At 45.3% G+C, this 15,675-nt stretch overlaps 1 protein-coding gene across 2 annotated transcripts in view; it reads right to left on the reverse strand.

The window, feature by feature from the left end:
* SETBP1 (SET binding protein 1) overlaps positions 1–15,675 on the reverse strand; it is a 267,698-nt gene that overhangs the window by 141,785 nt on the left and 110,238 nt on the right. For both annotated transcript variants that reach the window (XM_064735472.1, XM_064735471.1), the window contains one exon: positions 2,192–2,263. In XM_064735472.1, coding sequence (XP_064591542.1) covers positions 2,192–2,263 — 72 coding nt within the window. The remainder of the gene's footprint in view (positions 1–2,191; positions 2,264–15,675) is intronic.

Consider the following 15,675-nt stretch of genomic DNA (forward strand, 5'->3'; position numbering starts at 1 on the left):
ATAAAATGTTGACCATCCTCAGATTCTGCCAAAATCAAGGGAGCCTAAATCTCTGAGTAAATTACAAAAAACATGGTAATAACAGAGAAAGGACTTAAAGACACATAACTCATTTAGTTTAATGGAATGGTAAAACTTGCACCTTTTTGTCTTCATGCTAGTAAAAACCAGAAAGGTAAGAAAGGGGGGTTAGCAGCACATCAACAGCAATAATGGAGTGAAAATAGGGGGAATCTAATGAATGGGTCCATGTGTTTCCCAGGGAATAACACCAGGGGGGCTGGGATGGATACAATACTGAACCACATCCTACTAAACACCATGACTCGGCCCAGCTAGTCACCATGGCACTGGAGGCAACTGGTCCATGTGATGCCAGTCATTGCCTCCAGCAGCAACTGCAGCCACTTCTGTGGCCATCCTGCTTCCAATTCTCTGGCCACCCTGCTTCCAGTTCTCTGGCCATCCTGCTCTTCCAGTTCTCTCAGCACAGGCAGGAATCACTGCCCAGAACTGCAGGGACACAGGGCACCACTGCCAAGAGCCACCTGCCACCTGAAGCCCGTGCCCAGCAGGTCTGCAGAGGCACCCCCTGAGAGCAGCACCATTGGGAAACTGCTTTGTGTTTCCAGCACACCTGGAGTGTTGTCACAAACAAATTAAAGGCCTCAGCATTTCCCAGATTATCCGCCCACTCTCTGGCTTTTCAGAGCTCTAGACCAGGACCAACAGACAGCTTCTTTAAGTGCACCTGGCAGTCGTTTTGCTCCTCTCCATGCTTTCAAAGCTGAGAGCCATCAAAGATTAGGAGGAAAAATCATGACTGTTTTTCCCTAAGAAGCAGAACTGGTAATAGGCTTCAGGAAAAATCCTTCTAAATGCAAGTGATAAGTGTAGACTGTGTGAAGGCTGACAGGTCTGATTATAATTATCACTGCGAGGGGACTGGCACTAACCTCCCTTCTGGAAGGCAGTGACAATTCCTGGAAGGGAACATGCAAAGGAATTATCATAAACAAAATCGTTGCAAGTAGAGTTGTCTTTCTCTGGGAAACTAAACAATATCCAGATTTGGGGGTGAAAAAAAAACCAAACCAACCCAAGCCTTAAGAATTTATTAAAGTTTATCCTGATAGAAAATGAAATTTAATCATACTTTTAAGTTTTTCTGACTTCAGAATGATGGGAGCAAAAGAATCAAGTAGGACACATGAAGTGTAAGATGAAGTCATGCATGCAAGAGGTGTTTGGAAATAAAGAATATTTTCTGAAAATACACTTGAAGAACATAAAATGTATTTAAACATGAACAAGGAGTCCCAAGGAGGCTGTTCAGACTGAGCTAAATATTCAAAACTAAGAAAAAAATCCAAGCCACCTTGCACAAACCTTTCCCCCTTCCTCACATCCTAGCAAGAAGAAAGCCAAACAAAACCAATAAAAATCTCTTCAGATTCCTTCTATCCATATACATCCTTCCTTTGCATCTACAGGTTAACTGAAATACAACAGCATCAGCTTTCAGCAGGGTTGTGAGGCAGATAGGATAGGGAGTATTCCCTCAAGATCACCCTGTCCTGACCTTTCTGCTTTCTTTGATGGCATTCCATTTTTCTTAGTCTGCTTTCTTTTTTTTTTTTTTTGGCATTTTTTCACTCCATTTCCATTGAAACCTTCGAAACAGAGAAGCTTGGGCAATCTGGACTGAAAGTACTACAGCTTTTTCTTTCGGAAAACAGGGAAACAGATATTATCTTAATAGGGGCTGTGGCTGCACAGGAGATGAAGAGAAGAGCCTCAGAGTCAAAAGCAGTTCTAAGAGTTTCATTCTCATTATACCTCAATGGAGTGGAGCAAATAAATTGTGCAAGGAGACATATGGAATCTCGGTACACAAATGGCCTATTTAAGGCTCTTACTTCCTAATTAGGTCCTGGTGTCAGGAGGTTGGGAACAATTATTCACACATAGATCATTTGGATATGATACAAACTGTTCTAAAACCCAAACCATCATAATAGCATGCATTAAAAGAAACCCAAATTAACGTTTTAGACTAATTTGCTTGGTGCTTGGACTATCAGTTTCTGTGATACACATAGCTAAATTTCGTGTCCACATTGAAAAATTGTGTTTGGAAAGAGAAAAGGATAAAACAAAAACCATCACAGCCATATCCCCTTGTTCTTACCTTGTTCACAGATTTCGTCACTGGACTCTGCACAGGGAACGCACACTCTCTTCCCAAATTCTTCATCTGACTCTGTGGTGTTTCCCAAAGCAAAGAGAAAGAAAGAAAACCTTGATTGTGGGGATGACTGTGGAGAAAATGGTCACATATATCCAGAGTTTTGCTCTGCCCTTTTGATTTCCCCACACGTTTCAGTATGACCACCACCACCACCACTTGCCATGTGGGGCCCTGTGAGCACCCAGTGCTGGGGTCCCTCCTTGGTCCAGCAGTGTTGTGTGAGGCCCCCCAAGCTTCCTCTCACCCCACACAGATGTGTAAACTTCCCCTCCCAAGTGTCCCTTGTGAGCATGTTGGCATGACAGAGCCACCACAGCCTCCCCCAGCAGCTGTGGGGCACACAATGAGCCCTGGAGTCAGGGAGGGATGCTGTGCATTCCTCTGGCAACCTTGGGAAGAGGGCAGGGAGGTGTCACAAGAAGCCGACCCGCCTGGTTTGTACAAGAGTTAAAGCAGGGAGCTGAAGCCAAGGATTACCACATTGCAAAACCATTTAAAACAGAGTAAGTGCTCGTGATTCTACAGCGTGACCACAGCAAACCTGCTCTGCTCTGTGCTTTGGTACTTCTGGTAAGAAAATGAGGTCTTCTTGCCCTTCCTCCCCTCCCTCCTCCTCTCCTCTTTGTCCACCTCTCCAGCCCTTCACACAAAGGTGAAATATTCACATTTTCACCTGTGGTGATGCAGATCAGACTTTGCTTTGCCTTTCTTTGCTTTTCACTGATTTTGCCAAAGGCATCCTTTTAAGCATCAGTCTGTGCAAAGATAATAGGTGACACAATTCCCTATAACTGGAATCAGCAACAAATCAGCCATCTGCCACTCCAGGGGTCTGAGATTAACCCAGCCACTGGACCGTGACTGCAGAGCATTTGCACATTTAGATTACAGAAATGTGAGGTTACAGGTCCAAAAAAAAAAAAAAAAAAAAGAGACATGGAGTGGGGAAGGTGTGGGGAGAAGGAGTGGAAGAGCCCTTTAGACTGACCCTTCCAGAAACAAGTCAGCCCATAACAACTACAAGTAGACAATGTTTCTCATTATAAAATGCTAAAAGGATGAAGGATTTGAAGGAAGCAACTTGAGACACATTAGACATCATGATTCTGGATAAAATATCCAAAGACACTTCTTTAAGACAGGGAGAAATGAAGACAAAAAGCTTCAGCTGCCCTGTCAAAGCCTTCTCTCCTTGGGAAGCATGACCAAGCTGCCCAGATGGCTGACTTGACCATTTGGAAAGAACAGTTCTTGCTCCAAGATGGACAAGATGCATTCCACAAGCTCCCCTATGGTCAAGATTTCAAGAAATGAAAGAGATCTGCCTACTGAAATAACAAGGTTTGTGAAGATCTCTTAATTTGCTGCTCCCAGTTGTCCTTGAATAACAAACACCATTTTGCTGCTGTGCACACATGGATGCTGTCACTCCACATTAATACTTGCCCATGTCTTTGGGATCCTCTCCATAAATCTGTTGGGAATTGTTATTTCATAACTGAAGTATTTGAACACTGAAGAAGCTTAAATCAGCAGTAAACACAAGCTGGCTCCAGATCTAAAAGCATGAGCAGTGGTCTGTGCAGTGCATGGTGGGTCAGGATGAGAACCAGGGTCTCCTCAGCTCGTGTTGATAGGCTTTAACCACCACTCTCTCCTGCAAAGATCCCTGAGATTCCCATCTTCAGAGACCTCAGGTTAAAAAGAAGAATTTCTGCCCAGAGGAACAGCCAAAAGTGTCAGCAAGAACATCTGGAAAATTCTGGAACATCTCACCTACAAGGAAGGACTGAAGCATTGCAATAGTTCAGTCTGGAGGAGAGAGGATTCCAGGGAGATGCTGAGCATCTGCCCACACCTGAAATGGCTCCAGGAGAGCTGGAGAGGAACTTGGCACGAGGACATGAAGGGACAGGACATGGGGGAATGGCTTCACACTGCCAGAGGGCAGGGACAGATGGGATTTTGGGAAGGAATTCTTGGCTGGGAGGTTGGGGAGGTCCTGATAAAGTTTTTTCCAGAGAAGCTGTGGCTGCTCCTGGATCCCTGGAAGGCTGGACAGGGCTTGGAGCAGACTGGTGTAGTTGGAGGTGTCCCTGTCCATGGCAGAGGGTGGAACTGCATCAGCTTTAAGGTTCATTCCAACCCAAACCATGCAAGGATTCTGTGATTCTATGAAATTCATGCAAGGGCTGCATGGTGTGTGCCCTGGGTGGGGATGGTATTTCAACCAGCTGAACTCATGGCATCCAAAGGGACTGAAAACCAGACAGCATGCACGCTTGTTTACAGAAAACCCACGTGTTTTATGCATGTCTTTTATTCAGAGAAAACTGATAGGATTGTGTGCAAGGTACAAGAACACACTCCAAGTTCTTCGGCCACCCCTCTTGTGGATATTTCCATGGTGAAGAAACCAATGTTTCTTGGGCCAAGCACTGCACACCCTGCAGTCACAGCAAAGGTAAGGAGCAAGAGGGAATGGCAGCACCTTCTCTGCACAAGCCCAAGTTGAATTGCAGCAAATATAGGGTACAGAGCACAGCTGAGAGGTGAGGAAGAGCAAGGGATCAGCTGCTCTGTTCCTCCTACTCCATACAAAATCTGCTGGAATCAAGTTAGAAATGAGTGCAACTCCAGCAGCATTAATTTGGGACAGAGAATTTGATGCTCCACAGAGGAAGGACTATTGATCTGTAAGGAGCTGTGAGAAGAGGCTGAGGGGAGCATGTTAGACAACAACTTTAAGTCTGCCTGAACTCCCCCCTATTTATCACAGCATCTCCAAAAGCCTTTCCTGGGCAGGGGTAGGTGCTCCCAAACCAGGCCTGCATGTCTGAGACCAAAGGTGAGGTTTGAAGTGGTTTGAATGTGTACTAGGGCATGGTTTTCAGGTGAGAAAGAGGTCACAGGGATCATCCCATGCCTGAGACTACAAAATGGGCCAAGCTAACAACCCAATAATCCACAAGCTTCTGAGATGCAGCAAGCTAATGAGGCTCTGCCCGTGCTTTGGAAAGGTCTCCTTGAACTTGACCTGCTGACTATGTGAGGGCTAAAACTGCTGTTCTAACAGGACCTAGACCTGTTTTCAAAACGAGACTCTGGGGTTTTCCCTTTCTCCAGTCCCTAGTTTCTGTAATGACGACCTAAAACTTTAAATATAAATTCCAGAATGATCCAAAAAGCAACATCTGTGCAGCAGGAAGGGGGGCAAGGGGGGTAATATTTTTGGATTTAACTTCAACTACTGAACTACTACAAAGTTATAATTGTTTAAATTATAAAAAAATTTTAAAAAATTAAAATTAAAAATGAAAAAATAAAATTAAAAATTAAAAATTAAAATAGAGAAAAAAATTTTAAAAAAGAAAAAAATCAAAACCCTATTAAAAAGAGGTGGTTTGGTTTTTTTGTTACCTGTGAGTGGAAAAGAAAGGGGATGAGCAAAAAACCTTCCCTTTCAGACAGAAATCACCACAAAACTCCATCCCATTTCTTGCAAATCAACCAGCATCACAAAACTATGCAGTTTCAGTACATGTTTGTTTGTTTGTTTGTTTGCTTGCTTGTTTTATCCAGGCAGGTTTTTGCAGGAAAGGGGCTTTTCCTGCAGCCCAAACAGCGCCGCTGCATCAACCAGGATCTGAGCTGAGCCGCCTGGAAGTTGCCTCATCTCCCAGCAAATGAGAAACAGAGGGAAACACCGACGCAGGCGACGCTGCACCTTGCAGCAGAGACTCCTGTGTCCTACAAGTCACCTTGCATCGAGATACAGTGAGGGGATGGAGGAGGAGGACAGCGACTAGCAGGGGCAACAGGAAAACAGTAAGAAAACTCCCTGAGTCTTCTTTTCCTCCTTAAGGGAGGGAAAAATATTAAAAAAATTAAAAAAAAATTAAATCACTCCCTGATAGGGAGATGGAAGGAGGGTATGAGACCCTTTACACTCCAAGTCGCCAGCAAAGATGCTCTCCCTCTCCCAGAGCTCCTAAACATCACTGGGGGCGGTTGTGGGGGAGAAAAGGGTCACATTAAAAAGGCGAAGGGGAGGCAGGGGAGGAGGGAGGACCCTCCTGAGCCCGGCCATTCTCGGCCATTCTCATTCCCGACACGTTTTCGCTGCTCTCCAGCGCAGCCCAGCCTCGCAGTATTAGCGTGGCGCAGAGTGCCATTTTCGAGCGCCGCAGCTCCTTCTTGGCACCGGTTCAGCTTTTTGTCTCGCCGCCTCCTCCTCCTCCTCCTCCTGCGAGCGCCCAGCGGAGGGAGGGGAAAGAAAGGAGGGGAATAAAGCCCTGATGCTTCTCTGCCGGGCTCTCCGCAGCACCCCAGCCCTGCCCGAGGCACCCCACGCCTTCCCAGCCAACACAAATCTCGGCAGCCTCCTGCCCCCTTTTCATCGCTTTCCCTTTTTAACACCCCTAAGCGTCGCAACCTTCCATGCTGCCCTTCTCCTCCATCCCCATCCCTCCCAGCTCCTTCCCTCGCATGATGATTTATCCCATCCATCCAGGAGGGATGGATCATCGTGCCACGCTTGCCCATGCTGCTCAGAGCGGTGCCTGGTCCAGCTCGGTGTGCTCGCTCACACACACAGGTGTGGCAGGGCAGGAGATGCTCTGCATCCCTCAGACCACAAGCCTGAGCTGGGCAGGGAGTCCCTGTTCCTCCTCCTATCCAGGCAGAAAAGCAGAGGCAGGACCACAAGGCAGAGACACGCTGAATTTTTTTAAGCAGCCCAAACATGGCACTGGGCGCGTCCACCAGCAACTTCTCACCCTGCTGTGCTGGCAACCAGCGGCTGGTTCCAGCCTGGCACCAGCTTTGGTTTGTTTTTCTCTCCTCTTAAACGCCTTCCTCCCAGATATTTATTCCTTTTTTTTTTCCCTCTTGTGTGAGTTTTTTTTTTGTTTGTTTGTTTGTTTTTTTTTTTTTTGTTGTTGTTGTTGTTGTTGTTGTTTTTCCCTGCCCTCTTAGCTTTTCCATAGAGACAGAGCTTGTCCACAGCTTGCCACCTTCCCTCTGGTGACAGGACATGAGGGGCAGCACGAAGTACATCAGGGAAAGTGTACGATGGATATTGGGAGGTGGTTTTCTTCCCTCAAGGATGGTCAGGCACCCCAGGGCACTCAAGGCACCAATGCTGCCAGAGCATTTGGACACACTCTGAGGTGCATGGTGGATTCTTGGAGCTGGACTCTATAACCCTTGGGAGTCACCACCAACACTGATTCCATTATTCTGGGAATTCTATTCCATAATTGCTCCCATTCCCACCCCCAAATCTGAAGCAGCACATGCGGAAGGGGCACTAAAGGAAGCAATACATGATGTAATACTCAAGGGACCAAGAACAGGAAAAAAAATAAAAATAACTCTCATATATACAAGAAGAATATTCTCTTCTCTGAGGAGGAGGAGATGCCCTAAAATTGCACAGCACAGCCATGGGCTGCCAGGATGTGCTAACCCCAGCCCCCTCCTCAAAGGAAGGAGGAGTCAGTTTTTGTTGGAAGGCAGAGAATGAGGCAAAATGCATGTTCTCCATGGAAAGGACCTGGGAGAGCCAGTTTCCATCCAGTGATGTGACTCCTATTAAACCAGAGCTTCAGACACTGACATATGCATGGCAGAGATAAAGTGCTATCAAATACACCTTGTCTGGTGCCTGGAGGAAAGAGATTTAGAGGAAAAAAATATAATAGTGCTGATTCTGGGGATGGCTTGGGAAGGACATGTAGGGAGGAGAGATGTGCTGAGGATTTTATCATGGAGGCTATGAATATTTTATTCTGTCTAGAGACCCAGGGTAGGGGGCAGCCCCATAAACAGCCACTGGTGTCCCTGGAGTTTTCATGGGGACTGCCTGGATGGCTTTGTCCAGGGAGAAAAACATCAGGACTCCTTAGTAAACACAGGACTCAGAGGATGCTGAAGCAGACGGGCATTCCCTCCTGGAGGTAAATCCCTCAGGAGACCCAGTGGAAGTGCCAAAAAGAAGGCTGGCTCTTGCTGAGCATGCTCAGGGAATAGCAGAACAACTGGCTTGATGTGGGGCTGCAGAGGCAGAGAGGAGGCAGGCAGCATGCTCAGGGTGGCACAGACAGAACAGCAGTGTCCTGAGCAGCTGAGCCTAAAATGTGTCTTGTCAACGTCTTGCCTGGCTGTGGATGGATCAGAAATCATGGGATGGATTTGTAACCCCATCAGCTGGGCCTGGCTTTGGCCTCCCTGGCCTCCTTTGGCCTGCAAGGACAGAACAGGAGGCGAGCAGGGGGCTGGGGACACCTCTCTAGCTCCAGGAGCCCCGTGGAGGAGATGCTCCTCTGCTCCTCTGGTCCTTTTCTGCCAGCTGCTGAGTGAGGAGCAGCTGATGGGCAGGTGCTGAAGTGGACTTGAGATAAGCCGAAGGCCCTGCCATGGCTGTGCTCACTGAGGGATGTGTGAGTTTGAGGATTTAAACCCAGCCTGTGCCTTTAGGAGCACCTCCACCACTGGGATGCATACCCTGTGTAGGGTCCCTGTTGGGGCTTCTCCAGGCCACCGCAGCACAGCTGGATGTGGTGTGGAGTGTTATCTAGGTAGGGACACCAAATCCCCTCCTCTGAGCTGTGGTTTTACTGTCCCAAGCTCTTTGCATGAGGATATCATCCAGCACTGGCCAGTGTCTGCTTCCAAAGCCAGCCTGTGACCATCTCAGTGCTTTCTCCCATGGGGTTTATATGTCTATTTTCTCTGTTTGATGTTATTGAAGTTTATTAGGGCAGATTTCTGCCCTTTCCTGTAGCCCTTATTTCTAAGTGCTGGCATTTGGCAAAGCAGAGGGGGTTCCTCACATGTGTCCATGGCAAAGAAGGCCCTGACACCTCAGCTGGAGTCATCTGCAGAGAAACACCCCTGCCTGCAGGTGCCATTGAAGTGACTCCCAGAGAGAGGCACTCTCAGATCCTTTGAGTCAAAAGGTGCTATAAATAAAAGATATTACAGGCTAGCAAGTTCTCGGTTGCAAACTGGAGTGGGAAGGAATATTTTAGCATCCTTTTTCTGTGCGCATTAACTCTTGGCAGACGCGATCGCTCAGGTCTCTCACAGCTGAAAACTTCACACCCTGAGCAGCATGTCGAGTCCACATGCTCCATTTCCATTTTCTGCAGCTCTGAAATCCACTCTGCCCCAGTGCAGTATCACCCCCTGAGTGCAGAGAGCACCCAAATATTTCATCACTTTGGGGGTCGTGATGCTGAATACACACTCCGTGGTCATTTTCCCAGGAAAAGCAGCCTGAACTCACAACAGAGAGTGCCTAAAGATTTTTATCAGCTAGTTTCTGATGCTTCCTCTTTCCAGGGTGAGCAAGCACTTTGTATCAATCTGGCTTGCTTTAGTGCAGTGACCCAGGGCTGTGCTCTGCTGCTGAAAGTTCAGGTCCCAGCTGCGGGGCCAAACTCTTGCTGACACTGTGCTGATTTCTCTGCCTCTGTCACCCATGCTGCCAGGGAGGGGGAGGAGATGTTGGATTTTTCCAGGCAGGGGAAAAAAAAGAAATAGGGAACAATCGTGCAAAATGCAGAGATGTGGCAAAGGAGAAGGGGGAGGAAAACAGTCCTGGTGTGTGCAATGACGCTGAGGAGAGGAAATTCTTTGGGCAGCACGGGGCACTTTGATCACGTTCCTTCTCTTCACAGGGCAGAAAATCTTGGCCAAGAGGCAATTAAATTGTTACAGGCAAAGAAAAGCTTTTAGGATGCCTTGAAGAACTTGTGTGTGTGTGAGCAACAGCACAGAGAGATGCAGAGGAGGAAATCTGTATTAGTGACTACAGAAATTTGGGTGGTTTGTTTTGGATAAAGATCCCCACATGCAGACTCTTATCTAAAGCCCTCAGTCTTCAGAGCAGGGCTAGAAGTCTCTTAATAACACAGTCCTCTTGCATGACTTCCAGTATCTCTGAAAGCCATTGTCCGTGCCAAAAATACAACAAAACCAGCTTGCCTTCTTCTTATTTTATGCAGTGTTTTGGCTCATCTGCCTCTAGTTCCAAGAAAAAAAAGCTAATAAAAAAGTTTTTAATTTAAGAGGGCTGAACTGTGCTACTTAAATTTCAAGCCATCCTTGTTCTCATGACTGCGCGAGTGCACGGGAAATAAAGAGAAAATCTTCTGTGATTCTGTGGAAAACTTTCAGTGGACAATCCCTTAAAATCAGAAGACAAAGAAGCTAGTTTTCCTAAGAAAAGACTACCAGCCTTGAGTTCTCCCACCTTAAGCAGAGTACTTATCTGTAAACTGGCTGTTCTGCCATTAAATAACAGCAGAGATCAAGCATTCCTGGTTCAAATGAGCCTGTTAGTCAAGGGTGGTTATTAGCCATGAAATACTATTGAATCAATAAACCAAAAAAAATAAAAAGGACCTTGAAGAGACTCTTATTTCCCCACTCAGTCTGCAGTAGGCCTGATTTGACAGAGAAGGGTGAAAGAAAACAGTCTGAACATGATCCGGTGCCCTCCAGTTTTCAGAAACCCAGGTGTGGCTGAGGCAAATTAGCCTGGTGCTGCTGGAATGAATGCTGAATGGGGCTGTTTTGATGAAGTCCTCTGGACAAACAGGGCTGGGTTTGACCTCTGGCTGGATTTACACCAGGGTATCTGAGTTAATGCTGCTCTGTGTCTAGGGCAGGTCGAAATCAGGCTAGTGTGCTTCTAAGGATGTTGGCAGATATCCTGCTCTCCTGAGCCATTCACCTCAGGAAGGTTTAAAGCCTATGGATTCACCTCACAGTGCAGTGGAGGTTTTGTTGTTAAAGACCAGATGATGCTCTTTCCAAATGATTTCTTCTTGTCTTTTTCTCTGCCTTCCCTATTATTTATTAAACATTCAAGCAAAGATCTTCAGCTCACCCGAGTGGTTTGGAGAACAAGACTCATGTTTCTAGCTGGTCCAAACAAGGATAACTTAATCCAGGTCAACAGAAACAATGAACAAAGTCAGAGGAAAAGCTGTGACCAAGATTTTAAACCACAGAGGCTTCCAAAACAAGGACACAGCCTTCTAGACAGCACAGTACATAGAGGCTAACTATTTTCTCACTGAAGGTGATGGCATTTCTTGTGGTGACCAAGACAGGTGCACAAGGCCCAAATTTCCATTCATGTCCCCATCTGTGAATGGGGAGCAGCTCCATTACCTGTCACATACTGTGCTCTAGTAAAATCTGCCACTGTGTCCTGCTGAATGCTGCAGGATTCTGATTTTTTTTCTCCCCCCAAAGCTTGGCTCTTGTGTAGCTTCTTAGTTTACACAGTGGGAGAGAGACTTGGCTTTTTTCGGCTTTAAAGTAAAAAAATCTGGACTCTTGAGAGAGCGCTGAAATGTGCCCCTGAGCATTTCAGAAAAAAAGGTGACTCAATCAATCCAGTTATTACAGCATTCTCTGGCCTGTGACTAACACATGGGTTGGTGTTTACTTGCAGGCAGTGCTGGCAGGAGCTGGGGGTTCCCATTGACTCGTGCTGTTTAGTGCTCCCCGAGGAGCAGGGGCCATGCTCACAGGTGCTCAGCTTATCTGCCAAAACGGGCTGTAAATCACAGCAGAGCAAGAGAGGGCTGCAAAAATGCTCGTCTGCAGGAGCCACCATTGGAAAGGGATGCTGGCCACGCTCATTTTGCAGGTTTCCTCCCCTAAGTCTATGTGTGCTCACACTGCACCACAGGGATCGGGTCCCAGGCTGGAAATCCAAGGAGCATGCCAATAATTTGGCAGGGGTTACACACAGGGAGAACTTGTCCCTGATCTCCGTTATTGGTTCAAAATCAGGAATTCTCATAGCTTTTTTTGGACAGATGGCTTGTCCTATTACTTCTTGTGTTAGATTTCCCACTGAGGCTGAAAGCAAATCCACATTCAAGCTGAAAGTAAACAACCTGTGAATTCAAAAGGCATTAACTCAAACTGCCAAAGCATTTGCTGTGTATGCTGCAGATGTCAAACAGGCAGTTTCCCACAGCCCTGAGCCTAGGCACATAGCTAAGTTACACAGAAAAACCTTCCACCCAGCCCAAAAAATCCATCCTGTGCAAAACTCGCTCTCCTTGCTGGCATTTCAAGGGCTGGAGCCTCAGCTGGAATGAATTAATGTAGCTGCTCTGATTTGAATAGAGCTATGCCAATTTATACCAGATGAGGATTTCACCCTTTGGAGGCCAAGTGGGAAATGGTTATCCACTACTTTTTTAACAGTGTGGTTTGAGGCAGAAAAACATAAAATGTAGTGTTTCTTAAGGAGTGAAAGAGCACTAAGTAAGTTTCTTTCCATTACAGTGAATCACTTTTGAAGGAACATTTTAGAGGGGATGGTTCTAAAAAATGCATATAAATAACAGAACTTACAAGGACAAACAGCACAACTTGGCCAATTTACTCGTATTCCTGATGCCTTCCAAAATGCCAACAAAAAGTTAAGTAGGAACCCAAGCATGATATTGCTGTGGCATTGCAGGAAATTCAAAAAGTGGGAAGAACTAAGTAAAACAGTCTGGTTTTCCTGCCAGGGCTGTATGAAGAGGGCAAAAACCCCCCTTGAAACTAAACCATAAAAACAAAAAATATCCACCCATATGCTTTGAAATGTTCTAAACTTTGGAACGATGGTGTTCTCTTTGGCCACAAAGAGGTGCAAGGTTGTTTTTCTGACATATTTTGGTTTAAATTGAACAGCACAATTGAAGCCACATTCTGTAAAGCAAGACTCATTCCATTTAAAGCAATACAACATCATGGTGCTTATTCAGGAGTGATTACTTGAATTAAGCCTTTGATTTATTCTTTACCATAGGAGGCCCCACTTGCAGACTCCTATTTTCCCAGGAGGTCAAATATTACACCAATATAAATGAATGGAGATTTATCAGATGATAGTAATGCAAAATCAAACTTTAAATTGTTTAATTTACTACCACAAGACTGATTCAGCTTACCAGAGAATTCAGCACCTCTTTCCTCCAACCATTTTTATTTTCACTTTACAGTTCAGCATAAGCTGGCAATTAGTAATACTTTGCCTGTTTATAGAGCCTTACATCTGAGGATCTAGAAACACTTTGTAAACACTAATGAATTAAGCTTCTTAACACCCCCTGTGAGACAGATACTGCTATCTCATTTGCACAGCTCGGAGAAGTGCAGGTTTGCTGAGGGCTGGAGCCAGCCAGAGCACCAGAGCTGGGAAACCACTGCAGGCCCTTAGCCTCACCTTCAGCTAAACATCACCAGGCTTTCCATGGATGTGGGGATGGCCTGGCGTCCTCACCTTCAGCTAAATATCACCAGGCTTTCCATGGATGTGGGGATGGGCCTGGCATCCTCACCTTCAGCCAAACACCACAAGGCTTTCCATGGATGTGGGGATGGGCCTGGCATCCTCACCTTCAGCCAAACACCACAAGGCTTTCCATGGATGTGGGGATGGGCCTGGCATCCTCACCTTCAGCTAAACATCACCAGGCTTTCCATGGATGTGGGGATGGGCCTGGCATCTTCAGGAGCTCATCCTGGAGCTGCCAGTGTGCCCTGGTGTCTGTCAGACTGGAAAAACAGAGGGTTGGACTTCCACCCACAAAGAGATCTTAAGACCCATTTAGAGGAGCACCGTGAAAATGCCATCTGTCCTCTCCTGAAACATCCATTCACACTTATGATCCTCTGATGTGTAAACAGTGGAAAAAGTTGGGATTTTGTCTTCACCCAGTTTTTAATAACAACACTGACCCTGGTCTTATTATTAAAATCCGAAGCAATACAGAAATCCAGGGGGATTCTTCCCCTTTCCTTTTCCTTTTTCATTGCCCATATATTTTTCTCATTTAAGGGTAAGATAAAATATCCAAGCTTGCTTTCCAGTCATGCTGACAAGAGGAACTTAAAGGATTTTTAAAGAATGCCTGAAGGTTTTACTTCTAACACTATCAGGAATATTTAGATCCTAGGAAAGCCTTAGGACAAGATAGGCATTGGTGAGATGAAATTCTTGGCTTTTTTGGGGCTTTTTTCCCAAAGCAGAGTCTCATTTATTGAACAGCAGCTAATATCTGGTACCTGTTTGAAGCATTTTCCACATGGCCCTTCTCCAAATGCATGGAAATTGCACAATTTCCATGATGATTCTTCTGTGTAAAAATACACACCTTCCCCTCTTTTCAATTTGTCATTGAGTCAGTCGGCCTATTTATTTTTGAAGTTTTTCCCCTTTAATAGTGCACTTAGAAAAGCTTAATACAAACATTGACCAATTCATTGCTGTCACAAAAAGAAAAGCCTTAGAAGTTATTCATCTAAACAGGAGTCAAGAGCAAGAGTCTCTTATTTAGACATCAGTCAATAAGAAACTCTGTTATGGAAGCTATTTTAAAGGGAACAAGTTTTTTGCATTTTTTTTCTTAAACACCTCTTTTCTTCCACAGATTGAAACAGAGGAGAATAGCAAATAAAATATTTGGGTTTGCTTTCAAAATTTGTTCATGACCTTAAATCCCAGGAATGGGAACAGACAGGCATTTGACATATTCAGTGTGTTGATTTGTGAACTACTGGCAGATTGCTGTTTGCCTAAGAAAACGTGTTTGAAATTCTTTTCTAAAAACTCTTCTTGATCTTTTCCCAGTTCACGGGCTGTTAAATGTCTGCATGACACGGCGCTGTTTGTCTCCTGAACAGAGGGACATTACAATCTCTGGAAGCAGGTTTTTAGTGGGAATATTAAAAGCACTGTTCAGGAATATTCTCCAGTATTTACAGCCTCCACAAACAGTACTGCGTGCAAACATGTTTGCTGGAATATTTGTCAAGAGCAAACATGACAGAATGGTGGGAGAAAGTGTACAAAGTCTAACCAAGCTTATAAAAACCCAACAGTTAATGAATACTTGTGGAAAATGTCTTATGGCATTTCCTCAGTGATGGATGCCTATTAGGAAAGCCTATAAAGCTAAAACCATTTTGCTGCCTACATCCTCCTGTACTCCAGAAGTGAAAGATGCTTCCATGACTCTCTTTGTCATCTTCTGATGTTTTGTCATCCTGCATCCATTACTCTGCTGGATGCAGGAGTGTTTTCTAAATAACTTTTTAAGGCTATCAAATGGACAGAGGCCCAGAAACCCATTTTACATAAGCATCTTGGTGTCTAAAAGCTCTTTGCTGTCTCTGAGAAAAATAAAAAAAACAAATACCAACAGATGAAGATGTATGTATATTGGCCAATATACCTCACTGACCCATAATCTACCACCACAGTGTTACATGGCACTATGGATCTTCTGTTTAGGCCTCTTCCTTCAGTGACAAAACTGCTTTTGCATTGGGTCTTTTGTTGTAAACAACTCAGTAGGTACCCAAACAAACATAGCAGACTCATGGCTCAAAAGCAC

Source organism: Zonotrichia leucophrys, chromosome Z, assembly GCF_028769735.1.
Source record: "Zonotrichia leucophrys gambelii isolate GWCS_2022_RI chromosome Z, RI_Zleu_2.0, whole genome shotgun sequence".
In the NCBI taxonomy this organism is placed as follows: Eukaryota; Metazoa; Chordata; class Aves; order Passeriformes; family Passerellidae; genus Zonotrichia; species Zonotrichia leucophrys.